Genomic DNA, 23,935 nt, shown 5'->3' with positions numbered 1-23,935 from the left:
GCCCAGACAGAAAGTGGGGCAGGGAGCCAATGTCAGAGTTGTGTATTCTTTCCGTTATGGAGAAGAATTCCTAATTAAATCCTAGAGGAAGCAGCGGGGAGGAAGTTGTTTTCCTTCCCTTTATATTGTTTTGAATTTTTCTCCACCTGTTGGTTTTTTAGGAACTTTTGGGGTCTTTTTAGGATTCTCTGGACAACCCTTGGCTGCTGCTCTGGTTACACTGGACACAGCACCTCAGCCACGGTGTGACCCCGCAGTGACCCCGCAGTGACCCCAGAGTGACCCCAGAGTGACCCTTAGTGTGACCTCGGAGTGACCCCAGTGTGACCCTTAGTGTGACCCCGGAGTGACCCCAGAGTGACCCTTAGTGTGACCCCAGTGTGACCCTTAGTGTGACCCCAGTGTGACCCTTAGTGTGACCCCAGAGTGACCTTCACTGTGACCCCGGGTGTGATTCTGGGTGTGACCCCCTGTGATAATTGATAAATGATTCGTGATAATCATAGACGTTTTGGAGTTTGTATAAACCAGAATACTTAAAATAAGAAAAGAACATGGACCTAGATAAAGGGAAATATATGATTAAACCCACTCTGTTTAAATCCCCCTGTTATGAATATTGTGGATACCAGTTTGTAAAAGAGAAAAAAAATAAAGGAGTTTTCCATAGTCTGAAAGGTTTTTTTGCAGAATCAGATTTCCTGCCTTTGTGTGATCAATCATAAACTATCTGCTAAAGATCAGACTTCCCACTTCTCCTGTTTTTTATCTCCCAAGACCAGATGGTTCCATGACCAATTGTCCAAGAGCTGTCCCACGGAAGTTTGGAAGTTTCTTTGACCACCGCTGCTTACCTTGGAGAATTGCTACAACAAAACAATGACAATTATTGATTACTATACTATAAAAAGGGAGCTGCAAACCAAGTTCGGTGGAAGCGTGGAGTGGGCGGTGATCCCTCACGTTTTCCTCAGCGCTGCTTGCTCTGTCTATATAAAATAAAGCAATCTAAATTTAGCTGAATATCGAGACTTTGTTTCTCATTTATAACACCCTCCCAATGACCCCAGCAGTGACCAGGCCCCGGCGCCCCCGTTGCCAGGGCAACGCGTCTCCGCCACTTCCGCCATGACGCCATCACCGCGCGCCGCCGCTGCCCGCCCGCCGCCGCCGGAACCGGAGCAACCGGAGCCGCCCCCGCACATGCGCAGAGCGGGCGCCCGGCGGCCCGGGCCTCGCTCCGCCCGGGCCCGGCGCGGCCATGGGCACCGAGGTGAGTGTGGGGCACGGCGCGGCCATGGGCACGGGCACCGCGGTGAGTGTGGGGCACGGCCGTGGGCACCGCGGTGAGTGCGGGGCCCGGGCCTCGCCCTGCGGCGGCGGCAGCTCCGCCCCGGTGCCCGGCGGTGCGGCAGCGCTCGGTCACTGCCGGGCCCGCTGTCCCTGTCCCCGGGCGGAGTCGCGGCCGTGCCGGGGAAGGCAGGCCCAGCTCCTCCCGCAGCTCCTGCCCCGCGCGGCCGCGGTTCCGTTCGCGATCGGGGCCATGTAGGAGGAGTTGGCCTTTCCCCTCCTCCCGCCGCTCATCCCTCGGCTCTAACCTTTATTTATCATTGTCCCTAATGTCATAAATGAGAAACAAACGTCTCGATATTCATCAAAATTTAGATTGCTTTATTTTATATAGACAGAGCAAGCAGCGCTGGGGAAAACGCTTCCACCGAACTTGGTTTGCAGCTCCCTTTTTATAGGATGGTTTTCCTTGTAGTAATCAATAATTGTTGTTGTTTTGTTGTAGTAATTCTGCAAGGTAAGCAGTGGTGGTCAAAGAAACTTCCAAACTCCCGTGGAACAGCCCTTGGGACAATTGGTCATGGAACCAGCTAGTCTTGGGAGATAAAAACCAGAAGAAGTGGGAAGTCTGATCTTTAGCAGATAGTTTGTGATTGATCACACAAAGGCAGGAAATCTGATTCTGCAAAAAAACCTTTCAGACTATGGAAAACTCCTTTTTTTTTTTTTCTCTTTTACAAACTGGTATCCACAATATTCATAACAGGGGGATTTAAACAGAGTGGGTTTAATCATATATTTCCCTTTATCTAGGTGCATGTTCTTTTCTTATTTTAAGTATTCTGGTTTATACAAACTCCAAAACTTCTATGATTAACAGGAATCCCCCACCCTCCCAGGGGAGGATCTGCTATTCCATACTCAGTTTGGAAAGTCTGTGCTCCCTGCATCGTGTTTCATGTGCCCCAGGACAGTCTGGCAGGAGAAGGTGACCAGCACCAGCTGGTTGTGATTTTCTGTCCTGGCACTGAATAGCCACTCACTGATTCTTCCCAGCTGGAATCCATATATTGCTGAGTGTTGGATTCTTTTTGGAGTCTTCATGGGCTTAAAGATTCATTCTTGAGGACAGGCCTGGTAATTGTGAGCATTTTAATGCACAAAATCAGCAAATTGAAAATTACTGTGTCATTTTGTCTTTTAGGTCAGCTCCTGTGCAGAGAGTTGTGAGTTTATGAAGCACCTCAGCAGTTTGTGTCACTCTTCCTAGAAGGTGTCACAGGAAAACTTCACTCTTTTGTTCCAAGAATTCAGCAAGGCAGTGGAGCCCCGACCTGCTGAGTGGACGGCAGCACCCCTAAAATGTAATAATTCAGAGTTTATTTTGTCCTCCCCACATTCCAGTGTTGTTTCAGTTCATCCAGAAAGCATGAACCCACCAGAGGCTGTTTGTTCCCGTGGTAGGCACAGTAACTGTGCCAGAGTTTGCTGGAAAACTTTGTATCCTGATAAAGGAAGTTGCAAGGAGAGGCTGCATTGTCAGGAACTGAAGGCTCTGAATCCCCAGCATGTGATTTTTGACCTGTCTTACTTTAGTCCTCCAAAAATATCTCTGGGAGCAAATGCTGAGCAGTTCATACCCATCATGTGGGAAGTGTGTGGGGTCACATGCTCCAGGCACAGAACTGGGTTGGGTTTAGGCAGTGCTGGTTCAGTGTCTGAGCAATTCCTGTGCCTTGCAAAAGCCACACTTCTGATTGGCATTTCCTGGCTCCAGACAGGAAACAGGGCAAGAGGCACCTAAAATTATGAGGGTGTCTGTGATGATTGAGGAGAACCCTTGGTTTCCTAAATTCTTTAAATCATAATTTAGCCCCTACTCCTATTTTTTGGTAGTCCCTGATCCATGTAGAGCCAATACTGCCTCACATTTCTGTAAGGAATTACAGAATTCCAAAAGGAATTGGAACATGGGGCTGAGCAGGAGAGGTCAGAAATGGAATTTCCATTTCCATGGAATTTGAGGCAGGAAGCAGGGCAGAGACTTCCCCACTGATACACATTGTATCATAGAAGGATTTTGATATCAAAAATACAGTTTCCTGCAGCTTTATCATTTGCTCTGTGGTTAGTTCTGTTAGTAATGAAACAAAAGGATTCTTGAAGTAACTCTTGAATTAGTTTTAAGAGCAGTCAGATTTTTGGTTCAACAAAGGAAAGATCTGCCTGCATCTGAACACTTGGGTGTGCAAGGAGTCTGGGGAAGTCCCTGTTGTTTTCCAGCATTATCTGATGAGAGCATTGTCATTTCATAATTCCCGGAATTTGGCACATCAGGAGCCTGGGGTGAAGCAGAGAGCAGCTCAGAGGCTCCTGCTCATCACTCACACAACAACAATGGGTGTGTGGAAGGATGTTAAGATTATAAATCCTAAACACTGCAGAAGATCAAGATAATTTCACTTATCTCTGCAGGTCCCCAAGGGGAGAAATAAACTGGTGGATGCCTTTGAAAGGCTGCCTGGCCTTGCCTTGCAGTGACAGTGAGAGCACAAGGCTGGCCTGAGCCAGGGGAGGTACATCCTGTGGAGTGTGAAAAACATGATTGCCTCATTGTTCTTCCCAGACCTTCCATTATTTTCAGTTTGTTTATTTGGTGAAGCTTTGCCAAGTTTGGAAATGAGCACAGATCTGGAATCCACTTGCGAAAGTACTCTGAGAACTTTTTTTTTTTTTTTTTGCTTTTAGAGGAAATATGACCCAGTGCAAACCCATACATTAATATTACTGCTCTCACATGAATATTTTTGCTCAGATGGGTGGGCTCTTGCAGGGTGCCTTAGATTAGGAAAGATTTATGAATTAGGATGATTTCAGACCAAACCTCTTTATCCAGTGTTAAGGCAGCAAAGTTTATAATGGGCTGGGGAGTTTATTTGGAATGTGGGATGGAAATTGTTTGTTTGTGTGGGGAATAAGAAGCAAAGAGGCAAAGGGAAGAAGGGAATGTTTAAGGGAAGAAGGGAATGTTTAAGGGAAGAAGGGAAGGTTTAAGGGAAGAAGGGAAGGTTTAAGGGAAGAAGGGAAGGTTTAAGGAAGGAAGGAAGGTTTGAGGGAAGAAGGGAGTGTTTAAGGGAAAAGTTGAGGTTTAGGGGAAGAAGGGAAGGTTTAAGGAAAGAAATTGAGGTTTAAGGGAAGAAGGGAAGGTTTAAGGAAAGAAATTGAGGTTTAAGGGAAGAAGTTGAGGTTTAAGGAAGAAAGGAAGGTTTGATGGAAGAAGGGAATGTTTAAGGGAAGAAGGGAAGGTTTAAGGAAGAAAGGAAAGTTTGAAGGAAGAAGTTGAGGTATAAGGGAAGAAGGGAAGGTTTAAGGGAAGAAGTTGAGGTTTGAAGTAAGCGCTGATACTGAAATCGGCCAAGTTGCTCTATTCAGCAGCTTCAGGAGAACTGAAACTTTCTATTGGCTGTGTTATTTAGAGAAAATGTCTCTTGCCTGTGTGATTTACCAGCACCGAACCCGATCTGCTCCCTGTGCCTCCTCCAGGTGTCTCCCTCGGCAGCCATCCTGCCCAGCCCTGGCCGCGCCCGCTCGCCGGCTGTGCCGCGCCGCCGCCACCTGATATGCGCGCTGCTGGTGGCCTGGGGCGGGCTGCGCGGGGCGGGGCCCGATGCCGGTGATCCCCATTCCGCGGCGGGTGCGCTCGTTCCACGGCCCGCACACCACGTGCCTGCACTCCGCCTGCGGCCCCGTGCGCAGCGCGCACCTGGTGCGCACCAAGTACAACAACTTCGACATCTACCTGAAATCGCGCTGGATGTACGGCTTCATCCGCTTCCTGCTCTACTTCAGCTGCAGCCTCTTCACCTCCATCCTCTGGGTGGCTCTGTCGATCTTGTTTTGCCTTCAGTACCTCGGCATCCGCATCTTCCTGCGCTTCCAGTACAAACTGTCCATCATCCTGCTGCTGCTGGGCCGGAGGCGGGTGGACTTCAGCCTGATGAATGAACTGCTCATCTACGGGATCCATGTCACCATGCTGCTGGTGGGGGGGCTGGGCTGGTGCTTCATGGTCTTTGTGGATATGTAAATAAAACCAAGCGCATGTGGGATCAGCAGGTGACTTTTCTTCTACTCTACCCTCCTGAAATGTGTCAATGTCCTCTTTTTTTTTTTTTTTTTTTAATATAAATTAATTTATTTCTCAGTGCTAATTTTTGTGGATAAATGAACGTGCTTGTCTCTGGAATTTGTATCTATTTGAAGGTCAAGGTGCCAATTTGATTAGCAAAGTGTAACACTGGGTTGGGTGGTTTGTTCTTTGCACAGTGCTGGTTAGTATAAGTTTCTTTTAATCCATAAGAGCCTATTTCAGTGCTGTTCCTGTGGCCATGAAAAAGATAATGATTTATCTGGAGGATAGAAGCCAGATAATTTTGCACTCCACACTCCTAATCCATCTTCACCGTTTTCCTAAAAATGTTCCTTAATGTCTCAGGCACGTGAAAAGTATCTTTCTTGTAGGTTTTAATTTTGTATATTCCAAATAAGAATCTGGGCCCAAAATTCAACTAACTGTAGGGCTTTGGAGTTTTTTTTCCACTCTTTTATTTTTAGATTTACACAAGACACACATTTTCCCCACTCTCCTGTTTCATCCACTTTAAGGTGATTATGTAGCTTTGTCCTTTCCAGGCATTTAGTGCTGAGTAATTGAGTCTTTCCCTTATAGCACAAATCCACAGGAGGGATGGTAGCAGGGCTTGCCATCATGTGCTCCTGAAATTCCCAGTCATGGCAAATATGTTCTCATTTTGCAGTGATTAAGGGGGACCCATTGCAATGATCCTCAGTGTTCATTTGGTTCTACTTTTCCCTCAATTGATTCGTTCCAGCTTTCTCACAGAGATTCTTCTGTCTCACAGAGCACAATGAGGTGAGACTGTTTTACCTAGGAGAGATTAGAAGCTGAGTGCAGTCTGAGCTGGCAATAATTGTTCCCTGAAATGACACAAAGTGTTCTACCTCTGCAGCAGGGACAGGGAGGGTCACTGCAGAGCCTTACCAACAGCTCAAAAAAGCAGCTGAATTTTAAGCTCAGTTCTACTGGTCTTGATCTAAGATGTCACTGTGCAGTCAGTCAAGTAACTATTTATGGAGCCCAGAAACTGCCCTAAAGTTTATTTTTATTCTGCTTTTGTTTGTTTGTTTTGCCTTATGATGGAATATTGCCTTTTTCCCTGCATTCTTTAAGGAACTCTTTGAAAACAAGTTGGTAAAAATTATGCAGAACTTTTCCCTCTCTGCACAAAATCTTCGGGGTCAATCGTAGGGAAATAAGCAAGAGTGAAATTATGTGTCTGGTTTTTTATCATCTCTTTGGTCAGAGCTGTGAGTTCCAAAGATCCTTCCCATTTCAGCTTGTGAGTGGTGCAGTCTTTTGCTGTCATACCTTGATTTGGAGGCTTGTGGATAGAAAATAGAGAAGCTTCTGTGTGGAGCCCAAAGCTGAAGCACCCCCCAAAATTCTCTCACTATGGAGTGTTACAGATAATGCAGCTGAACAGCAGAGCTGAATAAATAATGACCACGGTGGTGTGAACTTTAGATTAGCCCCAAGAGAGCCAGAGGCTCTTTCTGCAGCAAAGATGTAGCATCAGCATCTGTCACAAACTGGTGTCTGGAACCTTCCTCCCAACAGAGAGCTCCCCAGAGCCTTTTCTGGGATTGTTTGTGGACCCCAGGTCCTGAATGTCCTGTAGGTCTGAGCTCCAGCTTGCTCTGTGTGCAGAGAGCTCCCAGTAATCCCCAGCCCCCAGTACAGTAATCCCCAGTACAGCTGGCAGCCCGGAGCACTGCAGGCTGGGGAGGCTCAGAATTCCTCCAGAATTCCTGAACACCTGTCACAGCTGACAGCAAACAGCCCAGCTGTGGCTGGGAGAGCAGCCGGGATCCTCCTTGGGCAGTGGGACCTTGTTTCACCTGGCAGTGACTGAACATCAGCGTTCCCTGGGAGAAAAATGTGATTTGTGGTGATTTATGGTCTGCTTGTCCTCTGTGATGGACAACTCACCTGCTTGGCCAAACTCTGGTGGTTTGGTTCTGGCTCCGGAGGAAATAAAGGTCTGGGCTGTCGGCAGGTCGTGAACTTCTCTGTTTCCCGGTGTTCTTTGAAAACCCCCGCAGGAACAGGGTGACACCGCCGGCTTTGATGTGTGCGAGCCTGTAAGGCAGAGCAGCGATCATGCGATTAACACATGAATAGCAGGTGGTTCTTCCAGCGCTAATTTGGTCAGGGAACAAAGGAGCTTGTGGGTACAAGGAGTCTCACAACCTTTTTCATCACTTGTAATTTGACTGCGAGCCAACTGCTTTATTCCATAAATACGACAGCCCCCAGTGAGCCTTTTTTGAGCTGTCCCTGCAGAGCAGCTGCTGGGATGGGGGATCTGCCCTGGAGCTGGAGCCTCACAAGGTCACTGCTGGAGGCTGAGCCCCCTTGCCAAGTGCAGATGTGGAGAAGTGACTGATGTTGAGCAGAACCTCATTAAAATCTCATCTTGGGAGCCTTGGGTCATTATCACGTCCTTGGTGCAGGGAGAAGGAGATTGAGCCTCACTTTTACACCTTCAGCAAACTCACGTTGTGTTCTGGAGGGAGAAGGACGTGTCCTTGTCAAATCACAAAAAATAACCTTTGCCAAATGCCCAGATGTTCCTCCAGAGAGACCCTGGGGCTGAGCTGCTTTAGCTCTGGGACTCACCAGCATCTTCTGCAGAGGTGGCCAAGTACCTGCAAGTACCTGAGCATCAGGGCTCCTGTGGAAAAGTGAGTCAGGCAATCCCAAAATTAAGTAATTGAGGTGGCCTCAAAGGCACCATGATGTTCAAAAATCTCTGATCACCAGCACTTGGACATCTTGGTGGTGTGATCCTACCAGCACATTGGGGAAGTGAAGTCCCTGTGAAGTCATGCTGGCAAGGAAAAGGAGTTAATTTTCAAATTATTTGTTTTATGATGTAATAATTTAGACATTTTAGCTCTACCTGAGTGGAGCAATATTTGGCACTTTTCCTCTTCAAAGCATTTTCCAGCTGGAGCTAATTAAACCTCACAACATCCCCAGGAGGTTGCACAGTAAGTAAGATCTTGGGAATGGTTCAGAATGTAAAATTATTGGTTTTAATTTTTTAAAAAAGCTTTTAGGATTATTTTGCCAAAGTATTTCTTTCTTGCAGAATTGAGATTCCTAAACTTTCTTAGAAGCTGTAAGGGAGCCAAGCCACAACTGAGGGAGGGAGAAAGAGGCAGGCTAAATGTTGTATTATGTTTATGCAAAGAATAGGTTGAGCTTTCCCCCCCCTTTAATTTAATTGGAAAACCTGGCATTTTTAATAAAGGGACACACAAAACGTTGTAAAATGCAAGTAAGGAAACAGGGGAAGTTGAACTTTCTGCTTTTCAGGAGTGGTTTATAATGATATTTGCCAGAAATATTTCGTGTTCAGCAGGTTCTTGCAAACTGTGCCTCACTGGGAAGTTTTATGTTCTTTTGGGTATTTCACTCTTCCCAAATTTAATGTTGGGAGGAATGGATTAGGCTCCAAAATATATAAAGTCTATTAAAGATATAAATGGCTTTAACTCTAAAATTACTGCAATTTTCATTTCAGCATTCCTTCATGCAGATTCCATCTTGAACAGCGAGAGCAGATGGTTTGTTTGGATTTTCCCTTCATTCCACGTTTGCTCTTTAAACATTGCAATTCTACATCGTGGGTTAAAAAAAAAAACCTTTAATTAATTAAGATAAATATTAGAAACATTGATCTGGGGGAGTGTGTCCATCGCAGAGCTACTCCAAACCCTCTGGAGAATGAGTCCTGCTGGCTCCAGAGGTTTCCAGGTGTTTGGGTGGCAGGGGGATCCCTGAGGAGCCACGCCTGTTGTTCAGCTGCCAGTGCTGGAAGGAGACTGAAATGTTGGATTTCACCTCGTTAACTCCTCAGAACATGGCACCAGCTGGTGTTTTGGGTGCCTGTAAGATTCTGTATGAAACATGCCACCTACATTAAACTTGGGTTGTTAACATGTTGGTGGATGGGTTGGGAAGGAAAAGGAAGGATTTCCTCTTCTCACTGCAGCGTGGGGATGTCCTGCTGGTTGGGTGCCAGGGTGGGAGCACAGGTTAGGCTGAAGGCTGGACTTGATCTTGGAGGTCTTTTCCAAAATTGATGATTTTGTGATTCTCTGAGGCTGGGCAGGGTAGAGGGGAAGGAAGGAGCTGTCACTTCCCACTGAGGGGCACAGCAATGAATTCCTGGCAGGTGCTTCTTTCCTCCTTTCCCCGTGCAGAGCTGAAGTTTCAGGATGCAGTTATGATGCTTCCTATGGGAATAGAAGAATATTCCTGCTGTGGTGGACTCTGTCATTCCTATTATTCTTGTGTGGAAAATACTACAGTGATATTCAACAGCATGAAACCCCAAAATAGATGCTGGGCAAGACTTTTCTCCAGACTGGCAAAGCTGGAGTCCATGGAGCACAGGTTTTTGGAGAACCAGAGACATTTGTGTGGACAGAGCAGCCCACCATCCCCATGTGTGTAGGAGATGCTCCTTTCTGTTCTCCCAAGAGCTGAAGAGTCACTGGAGAACTGGAATGGCAAGGAGGTTTCTGAGAGAGAGGAGGATTTGGACAAGTGGATATAATTTCACTTTCAGTAATATATGGAATTTTTTTTGACAGCTCCTGAGGAAGAACTTGTTTGCCCAGTTCCTAGAGGGAGCTTCAGGGCCAAGTTTTGTCCCAGTTTGTAGCTGCAAGTCTCAAAAAGTCACTGGGGACAGACTGGAGAAGAAACCAGCCCCTCACCTGCCTCACTGCAATTCCTTCCAGGGTTCTCCTGCATCACTGACTTGATTCCTCTCCCTCCTGGGGAGGTAGGAGACAGAATTTACTCCCAGCTGTGGAGGACAGCACAGCACATTTCCCTTCAGGAACAGCTTTGGCTGTTCTGGAGCCTCCAGCACACACAGATAGAACGCTGTTCCAGCGAACACGTTCCTGGAAAATATGAAGCCTTGTTATCTTTCTGCGTTTTTATTTAGCCAAACAAGGTTTCCATAGCTCCTGGACAGCTCTGCTGCTGGGGGAAAGAAAAAAAAACACCCTGTCATTTCTTCACCTGCCAACTCTCTGCACTAATTTTGTCTCCCTGCTTCAAAGCGCTCATCGTGCCCAGAAAATGTCAGTTCAAAGCGAAGTTTTGTCCAGTAATGAGCCAGTGAAAATTGTTTGGTGTAAGATCTCCTTGTGCAGCTCTCAGAGCTGTGCTGAGGTGGGAGCAGAGTGGGGTCTTGCTCAGAGCTGATGTTCCACAGGAGCAGCTGTAAGGGAGCAGATGAAAGGAGCATCCCTGCGCTTCCTGCATCTCCCCAAGGGATAAATTCATCTGCTGAGGGAAAAACCACCCCTGGCTGTAGGAACAGGAGACTTCTCTGTGCTGATGCCTGTTGGGCCCTTGAGCCTCTTTCCCCTGCTGACCTCCACCCCACAGCGTGCTCCCAAAATGTGGGATGTTCCCTGGGCTGGTGAAGTGTGTGAAAGGGAACTGCTGCTGCCAGGCTCAGCCTTGTGACACTGCCTGCAAGGGCCACATCCTGACCCTGGATGCTCAGAGATGTAGTAAATCAGAGCCTCCAATGCAGCCAAAAGCCAACTATTCCCTGCAAGGAAAACACTCTATGTAACACCAAGAGACAAATACCAAAGTCCTTAGCTGGTTCTTGAAAAAAAAAGTAAAAATCTCCCATTGGCCCTGGTGAGAGTTTTGCCTGAGTAAGGACATCCAGATTATGCATGCTAATTAAGTGAAAGACCCATCCCTTCAGAGTCTGCTCTCTGCTGGGAATTCCCCTCTGAGTAACTTGCTCCCAGTGAGGAAAGGAGTTGCATGAAAAATTTCCCAGATGGTGAATCTGTTAGAGAAAATCACAATCTGTTTGTGGCTTTTTTCAAACAAAAAAGAGCACAGGAGCCGCTGTGGAATAAATGTGTTGTTGCAAACCATTTGCTTGGTAATGGGGAGAATTTAGATGGGCAAAGAGATTTTTTTTTTTTTTTTAGGAGTCTTCTCTCCCTGCCTCAAAAAAGGAGCAATGGTTTAAAGAATAAATCCCAGAGTTGTATATTTGAAAAGCCCAACGTGGTTACTTTAATGCTGCCTGCTGGTTCATTCTGACATCAAGGGGGTCTGAAGGGGAACAGCAGCTCGTCCATGCAAAGCTCCCGAGGAACAATTGCTGCTGTGTGCAGCACAAAGGGGCTGTGTCACAGCGCTGTGTCCTGCTGGGTGCCCTGCCAGCATCCCTGGGCACAGGGAGCCACGCAGCTCCAGCCCTGCTGGCTCCAGGAGGGTGATGGAGCAGGGGCAGCTGGGCAGGATCAGCTGTGGGGTGCCCCAAGGGGTCACTGCTGTGAGAGGATAACACCCAGGGAAAGGCTGCCACAGGGAGGACTCAGATCTGTCAGCACATCCCTGCCTGTGCTGCCCCACTGCTGCTGCCTGGCCACGTTTCGCTTCAAATCTGAATTTCATAAAAAGCTCCGAGCCAAGAAAAATCATTCCAAGTTTGTCTTTTTTTTTTTTTTTTTTTTTTTTTTTTTTGGTTTAAACTTCAAATGAGCACTGCTTAATAGTTTCTTGGAAAGGCGTTTGCTTGCAGTTCTGTGCAATGTAGGCACTGTTACTTCCTTCTTTTCCATGTGAGGCTGACTGCAAACTGTCTGGTGGCAAACATGAAACCAGCGTTGTGCAACGGGGATGGGGATGAGGGGAGGGAGGAGGGGAGCAGCACAGGCAGGGAAAAGGGCCGGAATTTTCAATGTGGAGCTTTCCCAGAGAAACTGATGGGGAATTCTTGTGCATGCAGTGCTTTAATCAGCCCTTTTAATAACATCAGAAGTGCTGGGAATTACATAATGTGAGCTGTCTGTGTTTTTGCTGGGTTGTTGAGGAGAGATTTATGTGCCTTCAGGACTTGCTGAGCCTCAAGGACTGAGGGTCCAGCACAGGGACTTGCCCAGAGTTCTGTGCTCCAGCCTTTTCTTATAAACCAAGCTGGTAGTGCTGATTTGCCAACAAATTTCCTATTTACTACTCACCAGAGCATCAGTTGTGACAAATAGACAGAAGAAGGCAGCATTTCACTGAAAGCATTTTATGTACTGATTAAGACACTGTACAAAGAGCTCCTCTGGGTACATGGGGAGTCTGGGTTGCAAAGTCGCTATTGCAGCATTGGGGGGGGGCTGCTGTGGGGTCAAAAATCACCCAAATTGATGCATTTCTGCACTCTGGCTGCCCGGAGCCAGGGGAGTGCACCGAGTGCTCCTTGCAAGAGCAGGGGGTGGTTTCCACAGAGATTGATTGTTCGAGTTGTGCCCGTGCTCACACATTGTGAACGCCCTCGGAAAGGGCTGGATGCAGGGAAAACACAGGAGGATTCTTCTGACCAGTAACGACATGATAGCAATGTGCTACAGTAAGCACAGGAAAATTTCATGTTTCAAGGGCTGTAGCTGCTTCCAGAGAGGGCAGGAGGGGAAATTGTGGGCATGCAGGGAAGGGCTGGAGGATTTCTGATCTCTTCCTTTAAAGGATCAAGCACCAAAGCAGCAAGAGCTGAACCCCTGGTTATAACTCTCTGTAAATGTCTAATTCTGCTGCAATCAATGGCAAACTCTCAGTGCTTTCAGCAAGGTCAGGGTTTCACCTTGTTTCCTCTCAAGCAAACCTGCCTCTTTTTGGGGAAATAAATAAAACCAGTTGAAAGCCAAGCCCAGAAGGTCAAGTTGCAACACCCAAACCTACAGAAGATGTACATTGTTTGTGTCCTGTGTCACACAAGAAATATGAGGCCAAACCCTGAATTTCAGGCTGCTGCTGTGGGATTTTTCCCAGGCTGACTCTGCTGTAATTCCTGGGTTGCTGCTCCTTTCTGGCTGGTGAAAGGGAGCAGCCCATGGATGGGAGGAAGGGGAATTTGCTTTTCCAATATGAAGGGCAGGCACATGGGGATTGAATTCAGCCCAGGTGTACAAATTGCACCTCCCTGGGAGTCCAAAAGCCCCCAGCATGATAAGAGAGTGGTTTGCAGAAACCACCCCTCTCCTGCAGGTCCTGCTGGGCCAAGCACCCATGGCTTGAGCTCCACATTGGTGACAGAGTGCAGTGAGACCACCGAGGACAGAGGTGGGCAAGGAGCAGGTTTGTCCAGCAAGAATTTCTCCACAGAAAGGGTGGTGAAACCTTGGGCGGGTTGTCCCAGCCCTGGAGGTGTCCAGGGAAGGCGTGGAAGTGGCTCTTGGTGCTCTTAGGTGACAAGGCAGGGATCAGTCACGGGCTGGGCTCGACGGTCTGGGAGGGCTTTCCCAGCTTCTGGGCTCTGCCATTCTGTTCCACAGCACGCCCATGACCTTGAACATCTTTTCCATCCTTCCAGCACATGATTCGGGGGAGAAAGCAGGGGCGGGGGCGGCGGCACAAGTATCGAAACGTTTGTTCAGCAATTGCTGCAGAAAGAAAAACTCGCTTCAATCCGCAGAGATGCCAACTGAATTTTTGTTTTGTTTTGGTGCTTTGGAGGCGAGCCAGAAGCGGGATGTTGTGAAGTCTTGGGCAGCTACTGCCTGCTTGTTCCATACCAAGCATAACTCCGGCTGTATTTTTATCGGCAAACTCGGTCCCACGCACGGGGATGTGCGAACGGGAGCCCCGCTTTGGAGATGCCCTCCAAAGGTTAAACCCGCTTCCCTGCCAGCTCCAGCGCGGACAGCGAGTGCTTTGAAGGGAAAAGGGGAGGAAAAGCAGCTCTGTCCGTGTTGAAGTCCCCGTTCCCGGTGTCGGGCAGCCCCGCGGCGTGCGGGGAGTTTCGGGGATTGCTGCTCCGCGTCCGTGCTGTGTCAGCACAAGGGCCCCGCTCTCCCTCGCACAATGATCGCCGCCGGGTATAAATAGCCTCCCGTGCCTGCCACCTCGGGATTTTAATGGCCATGCCCTGATTTATCCCTGCTGCAGAGGATGCTTCAGGTGCGCGCTCTCCCCCCGGCCCCCAAGGCACATTGAAATAAATGCTTTTTAAGAGGCTCTAAGCCGGGGGGTTTCGGCGTTTCCCAAAGCTGGGATGGCACAGGGGGAGAACCGAGGCTGCTGTGGCTGTTTAAGCATTACAAGTGTTGCCTTCACAAAGGATCAGTGCTCGGAACGGGGAGACATCTTAAGGATGTCTGACAAATAAATGTACATTCGACAAATACATGCACGTTGGACAAATCTATGTAATTCGGGGACCACGAGCCTGGCAGCCGTGCCCTGATGAAGGGAATTGAACATGACAGAGCTCCACGGGGGATTGAGCCGGTGCTTCACCTGCTCCAGCCAGCCCCGGCATCTCCGGGTGGGACACGGGCACAGGAGGGGACGGGGCTCTCTCCTGTCCCTCCTGCCTCTTTGTCCAGCTTCACATCTCGCTCTCGTCGCTGTTTTCCACCTCACAGCCCCAGCATGGCCTGGGATCAGCCGGTGTCATCAATGAGTGATGCAGAGTCCCAGTGCGAGTGACAGGAGATCCGTGGTGGGATCTGACCAGTCCATCCCTCACCCCTTCGCCTTGCCTGCACCCTGGTTGCCCCTTTGTTCCCAAAAAAAGCCCCCGAGGTGACTATGGATGCCTTTTTAAATGCTCATTGTCACGTTATCCATCAGATACATATTTACAATCATTCATTAAATTAGGATGTACGTTTCATTCTTCTTTCTTAGAATATTAATGCCTACTCCTGGCTGAAATGCCATATGAATATTCATTAAAAAATCAATCAATTCCTTTGCCAGGAATGATGTCATTTGAGCAATAACTGAAGCAGTAATCGAGCATGCTATGAAAAAACGATGAATGCCATCAGATCTAATGTTTATTGAACTCTGTGTGGGTAAATCACAGCAGGTTTTTTCCCAGGCTTTTGTGTGCAGTCACTGGGGCTCCAGTTCCTCCTCCTGCCTGCTGCCAGGAGCCCAGCCCAGCCCCAGCAGGAGCAGGAACACCTTGGAGCAGGTGGAAACACCCCACAGGGATGGATGGGTCTGGACATCACATCCCTGCCCAGCTCCTCCTGAAGAGTGGCTTGGAAATTTCTCTTACAACAACGGGAAACAAAAGCTCCCAAAATAGTTGTGGGAAACCTGGAAAATTAATCAGCTGAAGGCTTCTTTCCAACAGATCCTTGGCTGGCAAAGCTCTCTCCCCTCCCTTGGAGTGTTGTCCTGGGTGGGCTGAAGCAGTGACTTTTCTTGGGATGCCCTCTCAGCTTTGAAGGTGCAGCTACCAGGGCAAACACAGAATAAAGAATAACGATACACTTCGGAGGGATCATTATTACCCTAAATTTTCTCAGACCAAGACTTTCTCAACAATAGCAAAGGAGCTGTGCCAATGCACAGGCCCTACTGCAGCTCCTGTGATAAGATCACAGTCGAGTTCTGTGGGAAATATGAAAAGATTTGGCTTCACTTCAGCACCAAGAGTCACTCGATCCCTCACAACAAAAACCCAGACCATCTCGTGTCCAGCAGCAATATTTCAGGAGACATCTGGGCTGCTCCATGCCCCTGCCTGGCCCCTTGTCAGTGATCAAGAGCCCAGCTTTGCTGGCTTTGCTGTCCCCATGCTGTCATGGGCAGGGAAAACCCTCGCTGTGGGTGTCAGCCCATCTCCAGCAGGGACAGAGCAGCTCCTGGCAGCACCTGCAGGTGACTCTGCTCCCAGCAGAGCAGGAGGAGGAGGAGCAGGAGCCAAGGTTACCTGCTCCCACCCCCAGCACTGCAGCACCAACTCGTGAATCAGGCTCTGACAGCGCTGACTTGCTGCATCAGTCACATCACAGACACTTCAACCCAAAATATTCCTCTACAGAAAGGAAGGGGAAACACAGACCGATTATGCCAGGCTCATTTACATGCTTAGCTCAGAGAAATCAAATGCCTGACTCTGTCTCTGGCAGTTTCAGGCTCTCATTGAGGGTATCATCATCCCCTGCACAGCAGACACCTGGCCACCTCCTCCCCTTTCCACCTGGACAGAGTTATTTGCCCTCCAAGGGTGACCTGAGCATCTTGTTTGTGTTTCTGAGCACCCACATCAGAAACAGTGAGAGGATCTGTAGGGAGGGCCTGAGCACCATTTATTGGCTCAGTGGTCAACTGAGTGATCAGCTTTAAATGAAATAAAATTATGAACCAAGAAAGACTTTGGAAAAGTGATGATTGTATCAAAGAAATGAGCCACACTCTGTGAGAGGCCTGAGAGTGTGTGCAGGGAGTTTGGGTTGAGACACGTCATGAGGTGTTGTTTGGTGTCCCCAGATCCCCCAGGCTGGCCACAGACGCCCCTCCACACCCCAGGGGTGCCCAGGGAGCAGCTTCACCTCCTCTGCCAGACCCAAAAGAGAAGCTCCTTTCCAACTTCCCCACTCCTTAAAGCCAGCCCTGCCTCCAGGGCAGAGCTGCAGCAGCAGCGAGTCCCTTGGAGAGCTGCTGCACCTCCCAGGGCTCCTGGTGTCAGATGGTTCATCTGGGGAGCAGAAACCATGGGCAGAGCTCAGAGAGACAGCAGGCAGCCACAGCAAGGCTGGAGGTGTCCTGTGAATTGCACCAGCTCGACTTAAATACCATTTCTGAGCTTTAGAGGCAATTAAATATCAACGTCGTTTACCGGACAGGCTTCCAGCCACCAGCACGTGGAGTCTTTAAGATGAAAGCAGATAATTTTAGGGGAGTTTATTTTAATGCTGCTCCTGGGAAAACAGTCTGCAGGCTGTGTCCAGGGAGGGCAGGGGCTCCCAGGCTGGCAGCCTCAGCTGTGAGTACCTGCCACGAACAAACACAGCCAGAAAACGCCTCCCAGGGCTGGGCTTTCCCTCCTCCAGCTTGCACAGGCACCACAGCATTATATAATAAATAATTACTAAAACCAGGCCAGTGATACATGGTTTTCTGTTGTTGTCCTGCTCTCACCTCGGGGGACCCAGCTGGAAACAAGCAGTGCCTTGAGCTTCTGGAGCAATTCTCCCGGCAGGATCTGAAGGATTTCTCTATTTACTAACAAGTAAAGCCTTTTTACACACAGCCTTGTGCCAGTTTGATCAGGACAAAGCAGCTGCCTTGGAGACATCTCATTTCTGTTTGTTTTAACTTATTCCTAATCATTTTAATGTAAATTAAATAAGCCTGGCTGGAGTTAAAATAATCCACATCTGCACTGTGTCAGCTGCGTGGCACAGGGCGATGCTGGAGCCTTGTGTAGAGGCTTCATGTAAAGAACTCAGAGATTTATTTATGTTATTCATAAAATATAACAACTTTAACTTCACCCCATCTCTTGTAAGTGTCCAAGGCCAGGTTGGGAAGGGCTTGGAGCAACCTGGGATAGTGGAAGGTGTCACTGCCTTGGACTGAGATGGTTTTCAAGGTCCTTTCCACATCATTCAGGGATTCCATGAACATCTGATTCCATCCCATTGCCCCATGAATGACCTCACCATGGCCATGGGGGAAAGCCCTGCCCAGAGCAGGGAGGTGGCAGAGCCTGCCAGCAGAGCTTCCCTCTGGCTCACCTCCCTGGGGTGGATGGAGGGCTGGGAGAGCTGGAGCCATCACACCCCTTAAAAAGCTGGGAAGGAGAAAAACCCCATGGGGAAAAAATGACAGAGCTGAACAGGCACCAAAGACAACAAACAAAAAGCTTTATTGGGTAAGGAGCCATCTCCCTGGGTGCTGTGGCTTTGGCTGAGCAAAGATTTCAGGGGCTTGTCCCAAAATGTGGTGGTAACACCCCATCCCTCCCACTGTATGGCACTGGAGGCTGGGGATGCTCCCTGAGCCAGCTGCAGTGGCTCTTGTCACTGTGTGGCAGGGACCTTGCAGGGTCATGGCCAGGCTCAGAGAGCTCCAGTGCCATCAAAATGCCAATTCTGAGCCCCAGGGGAGCTCTGGGGGCTGACATGAAAACATTGCTGGGCTGGAATGAGACCCCCTGACCCAGGAGAGATTTAGTGCAGCAGGGTTAGAGCTTTCCCAGTGAAATCCCAGCCAGGCTCCCTGATGGGAGCAGAGAGAAACCCTGGAGCGGGGAGGGAGATGGAGACACCACAACAGAGAGGCAGGGCCAGCAGATGGAGAAGTCCCAGGATGGTCACACATGTTATCAAACCTCTTTATCTCCAGTTTCCAGGAGGAGGGGCAGTGTCAGAGCTGCCTCCAGCCCCGATCTGAGCTCTGTGGCTGAGGGCTGTGCCTGGAGAGTCACTGCCACAAATCCCCCCTGCCCCGGCTCTCCCCTCACCCACAATATTCTCATTTTGTTTTAAAGATTGACTCTATTCCTGCAGGAGGGAGCACAACAAGCAGAACTCATCACCTGGCAAAGTTCACAGTGAGCAGAAGAGGAGAAGGCAGATCCCTCTGGCACAAATAAGTAAAGCACATAAACGGGGGGCTCTGACACATTTTGTTTTGTTGTTTGCCACCATTCACGGTGTTATGCTAATCCCGGTGAACTTTGTTGGGCGGTGTCCTCTCCTCCCTCCAAGAATACCGATTGTGCTGCAGTGGTGGCTGAATGGGCCATCAAAGGGAAAATTTCTGGAGATTTTCTCCACCAACCACAAAGCCTTGTAGTTCACAGCCCAGCACAGATATTGGGGATATAAAACTTATTCTACCTACAAAGCAAACTACAAAAATTCTTCCTAACACGGCAGCTGATGTGCTTTGCAAAGTATTGCTGCAGGATAAGGAGTTTCCCAGCAGACTCCTGAATTTTTGCAATTTTTCCAGCATCCCTTCCAGCCTGATGATTCAGGGTGATCCCCACCACCACAAAGATCAGTCCCAGCCGTGTCCAGGGGTGATCCCACTGCAGCATCTCTGGGGGCAGCAAGATTGGAAACACCTTGAAGGTCTTGCTCATTGCCAAGTTTGTTGGAAAGTCACAAAATAAATCAGAGATTGGTGCAGCAATTGATGCTTTGCCATGGGCTGGTCCCCAGCCAGACATCCAGAAATACACCTGGAAATCAAGCTGCAAACTGTATTTTAGCCACCTTCATTGGCCTTAGTGCCCAGAATTTGGAGAAGGAACAACATCCCCAAAGCTTTGCAGGGAACAGCAGAAGTTCAGCTGAAGAGCTGCAGCCAGAAAGGGTTAAAGGGACGTGGGGATGCTGCAGGATTGTTTCTTCTGCTTCACTAAACCACTGTTCAGATGGAAAAAAAAAAAAAGTTAGCTTTTCTCCTGCAAGAATGTAAATGTTGGGTATTTTATCAAGTGATTTCTTCAGCCCTCAAGCCATTCTTCAATTTGAAATGCTAGATTGAAAAAAAACGCAGGCAGGAGAGAGAGAGAAAGAAAGAAAATATTTCCGCAGCCCAAGAACACTTTGCAGACATTATGGAAAATGTTGCCTGGTTTGTTTCCTCTCCTCACTGAATCTCTCACATTAAAATCAGCAGAGTAGTAAATAAACATGTTTTCTCCAGCCCCGGAGCCATCCTGAGACATCAAATGGTACTTAAGAAATGTTTCTTTCTCCATCACAGAACATTTTTAAAACGTCCATGGCTGAAGGGAGGGAGGATGCTCCTGGGCTGGAGCTTTACCAGCTCTGCTGCCTCTCAAAGCTGGGGAGGCCCTGGGCGAGTCACAGAGCTCGGATTTTCTCTCCTGCTGGAGGAAGAGCTGGAGTTTTCCAGCTCTGCAGCTCGTGGCTGGATTTTCTGGGGTTCCAAACCCCAAATCCCTGCATGGAGCCACTCAGGGAAACCCCCTGGGGACAACACGGGGTCCCTGGGTGGTGTCCCCACGTTCTCTGTGCCACAGGGATGCTCTGATGTGGGCTCTGTGCTCAGGGGGACAGTGCTGGTCACCCCACGAGGGTGTTTGCCCCAAGGAGGGGGCTTGGGGCATCTTCTGTGCCAGGGAAGTTCTTGCAGGAGATATTTCTCATATTTCACCTTTCCCTATCCCAGGTGGCTCCAAGCCCCATCCTGGGACATTTCCAGGGATGGAGCAGCCACAGATTCTCTGGGCACCCTGTGCCAGGGCATCCTCATCCTCACAGGGAAAGATTTCTTCCCAAAATCCCTTCCAGCCCTGCCCTCCTCTGCTGGAAGCCATTCCCCCTTTTCCTATCACTTCAGGGTGTTGAGATGCTTCAATGAAAACCAAGCAGGGGGAGCTGGGATTGTCACACTGGAAGGGTTTGGGCTGCTCTGCCTCAGAATAGGGACAGATTTCTCATACATCATTTCTAAAAAAAAAAAAACAAAAAAAACCCAAAAAAAAACCCAACTAAAAAACCCACGAATTTATCTTGAGCAGAAAAGCAAATGTGTTTGTCCTGACCTGACACTGTTTTTTAAAGTGTCAAGTGCTAATGAAATTCCTCAGCCTTGAGCAGTTCTAGGCATTCGATGCTGATTTTTAAAATATGGGGATATTCTGCTGCAGATTTTAAGGCAGCCTCGAAATGATGAATGTTTGTGAGTGTGAGAGGAAAGAAACTTCCAGATTCACAGAAGTTCTGCCATAATCTGGCATGCAAAGCAGACAGCAAGAGGCTCCTGCTTTCAAGAGGTTTTTTGTTACTCCTTTGAAATTCCTTTAGCAGACGTAGGGCCAACGCTGCACACTTTCATCATGCAAATTTGCTGATTTTAATATTTTGGGCTTAGGGAGGCAACAAAGCAAAAGGAGGATTTTTAATTTTTTCAGGCTATAGGATGAAATTTGGAATGGAAATGTGCCCACAAGGCTCGAGCAGTCCCAACTCAGATTATTCTGCTTTTTGTGATGCTTGAAAGGCTTTTTGTGCAGAAGGGAAGGGAAGAGCTGTGGAGCTGTGGGTCAGCACAGGGCATCTGAGACATCACATTGGAAAAAGACCAAAACTCCAGTGGGTTTTCCTGGGTGGAAGTTCATTATATAAAAATTAATTATCAGGTAAAATAAAAAAGAAATGAAAAGGAAATTCAGAAGGAAAGAATGAAATTAAGTGAAAAAAAATATATAAGCAGGCAAAATACATGGAATTAAAAAACTGAAAGAGCAAAAGGAAGTTCAAAATATAAACAGCAAAAAAGAAATTAAATAAAGGAATAAAATGAGATGAAATATTAGGAGATAATAAAATGAAATAAAAATAAAATAGACTAGAATTAAAAAAAAGAAAATTGATGAAAGTAAAATAAAACTCGAACTAATTTTTTAAAAAAACTTAGAATAAAATATAAAATAAGTAGAATAGAATAAACAAAATAGAATAATGTTTAAAAAATAAGTAAATAATATTAAAATAAATAAAAAATAAATCAAGAAATAAATATAATAAAATAAATAAAATTATATTTTAAAGTAAAAAAATAAATTAAATAAAAAAATTTAAAATGAAATTAAATAAACTAGAAGAAAAAATAAATAAAATAAAATAAATAAAATAAAATAAGATAAGATAATGAATAGACTAGAATAGAATAGAATAGAATAATATAATATAAAATAAGTAAAATAAAATAAAATAATAAATAGGAATAGAATAGAATAGAATAATAGAATATAAAATAAGTAAAATAAAATAAAATAATGAATAGAATAGAATAGAATAGAATAGAATAGAATAGAATAGAATAGAATAGAATAGAATAGAATAGAATAGAATAGAATAGAATAGAATAGAATAGAATAGAATAGAATAGAATAGAATAGATAAAATAAGTAGAGCACGTTGGGAGCCGAAGGAGCGGCCCCGGCCCGCGGTGCCCGCCCCGCTCCGGGCCGTGCCCGCCCCCCGGGCCCGGGGCTGCGGGGAGCGGGCCCGGGGCGGTTCGGGCCGTGCGGGCCGGTCCCGCCCCCGGCTCCTCCCGCGGTCCCCCCGGGCCGGTGCCGCCCCCGCGGCCGCCCCCGCCCCCGGGCGGCCCTGGCGCGGAGCCGCTGCCGGTGCCGGTCCCGCCGGGCCGGTCTGAGCGGCGGCTGCCGGCGCTGCTGGGCGAGGTCAGGGAAAGTCCATGTGAGGAGCGGCTGGAATCACTTCCTGCCGCCGCCCGGCCCCGCCGCGCCAGGCCCAGGGCAGCCTCGGGGGCCGGCGCCCCTCAGGTGAGCGCGGCCCCGCGACCCCCCCCGGCCCCGAGCCCCGGCCCGGCCCCGGCAGCGCCGGGACAGCGCCCGGGCCCGCGCCGAGCCCGCATCGCCCCCGGGCCGGGCCGGGCCGGGCCGGGCTGGCTCCGGGGGACAGCACATCGCGCCCTTCACCCTCAGCGCGGGGCTGCGGGAGGGGAGGGGAGGGAAGGGGCGGCCAGCAGGGCCGTGCCCCCGGTACCGCCGTGGGGAGCGGGGTTCGGGTTCGGGGGTTCGGGAGCCGCTGCGGCTCCTGCGGGGATCGGGGCTGTGTGACCGGCGGGCTGCGGGTCGCGCTGAAGCGATAAACGCAAACGCAGCCTCGGACTTTTCGCTGCCAGCGCTGCGGAAAGGGAGAGATTGAAATCCAAACCGCGGCCGAACGCCGGCACCGGGCTTTGGGGATGGAGCCCCGAGCCGTGTGTGCCCGGGGCTGTGCCCCATCCCGGCGGGGTCCCCTCGGTCGCGGGGGCTCCAGCAGCTCCAGCGCTGCAGAAATTCGGGTTTCGGAGTTGGGCTCGGCGGGGGGAGCGCTGCCCTGCCCGCCGCAGCCCTGCTGTAGTTACAGCGCTCAAGGACTTCTCCAAACATCTTCCCTGCCCTAGGAAAGCCCAGCGCCAGCGGTACATCGCGTGCTGCTCCGCTGGCGAAGTGCAGGATCACTTCCAGCCAAGTCTCCATTACCCGCCGGCTCATTAATTTGAATATTCCTTTTTTTTTTTTTTCCTCTCTCTCTCCCCCTTCTTCCTTTCCGGAGGCATTTGCGAGGCTTGTGGGCAGCTTGATGTGCTCGCTGCCTGCCAAGTGTTTGCCTCTCGCCCTGCGTAATTGAGGGGCTGGCGTGCCGGCTCACCTTCTCCAGCTGAAATATTAAACAGCAGGAGAAGCTGGGATCGGTAAACAAACCCGGATGGTTGCTGCTGCTGCTGCTGCTCCGTGGGGACACTGCTCAGTAGGGTCCTCGGGAGAACTCCAAAGTGCAGCATCCCAGCACGCCTCACCCCAAATTTTCCCTGCCAGATTCATAGCCTGCTCTGAAATTCAGAAAGCTTTTAACTAAAAAGAGCAAAGCTGAGCTGTTCCTTATGAGCTAGCTTGCTGTGGTTTGCCCAGCTGAAGACAGGAAGGCTGTGACCCCAAGGTGAGGATGGTGGAGGTGGTAACGCTTGGATTTGAAGTAAGCAGCAAGTAGAAAAAAAATGAGGGGTGTCGTCCTCTCCCTCTGAGAGTAAATGTCCTTCTGTGGCTGTAACTGCTGTGTTTTGGGGTTTGTCCTCCTGCAGAGGCCTTTTAATTAAGGCTTCACTGGGTAAAAGCTGTCGTCTTGGGACGCTGGAGGGTGGGGATGGATTTCTGAAACTTAACATTTGTCAAAAAAACCTCCGGAGGCAGCTGGAATTACAGAAAGCAGGGTAAAG

General features: G+C 48.7%; 2 protein-coding genes across 2 annotated transcripts in view; both read left to right on the top strand.

The window, feature by feature from the left end:
• Positions 1-1,020: 1,020 nt before the first annotated feature.
• On the top strand, positions 1,021-5,402 carry TMEM250 (transmembrane protein 250). Its single transcript, XM_056505219.1, has 3 exons — positions 1,021-1,273; positions 2,495-2,654; positions 4,834-5,402. Exon 3 carries the CDS (start codon positions 4,958-4,960, stop codon positions 5,375-5,377), a length of 420 nt encoding a protein of 139 aa, XP_056361194.1. The 5' UTR covers positions 1,021-1,273; positions 2,495-2,654; positions 4,834-4,957; the 3' UTR covers positions 5,378-5,402.
• Positions 5,403-22,288: 16,886 nt separating this feature from the next.
• Positions 22,289-23,935, top strand: part of NACC2 (NACC family member 2) — a 54,907-nt gene continuing 53,260 nt past the window's right edge. Inside the window, exon 1 of the mRNA XM_056505270.1 lies at positions 22,289-22,496. The gene's annotated coding sequence lies outside the window, so the exon portion shown is untranslated. The remainder of the gene's footprint in view (positions 22,497-23,935) is intronic.

This window comes from Oenanthe melanoleuca, chromosome 17 (genome assembly GCF_029582105.1).
Source record: "Oenanthe melanoleuca isolate GR-GAL-2019-014 chromosome 17, OMel1.0, whole genome shotgun sequence".
In the NCBI taxonomy this organism is placed as follows: Eukaryota; Metazoa; Chordata; class Aves; order Passeriformes; family Muscicapidae; genus Oenanthe; species Oenanthe melanoleuca.
This window is presented reverse-complemented; position numbering and strand designations above follow the sequence as displayed.

Excerpts from the sequence above, each read along its gene's own strand:
- TMEM250 (XM_056505219.1), top strand. The coding sequence starts at position 4,958 with ATGCCGGTGATCCCCATTCCGCGGCGGGTGCGCTCGTTCCACGGCCCG.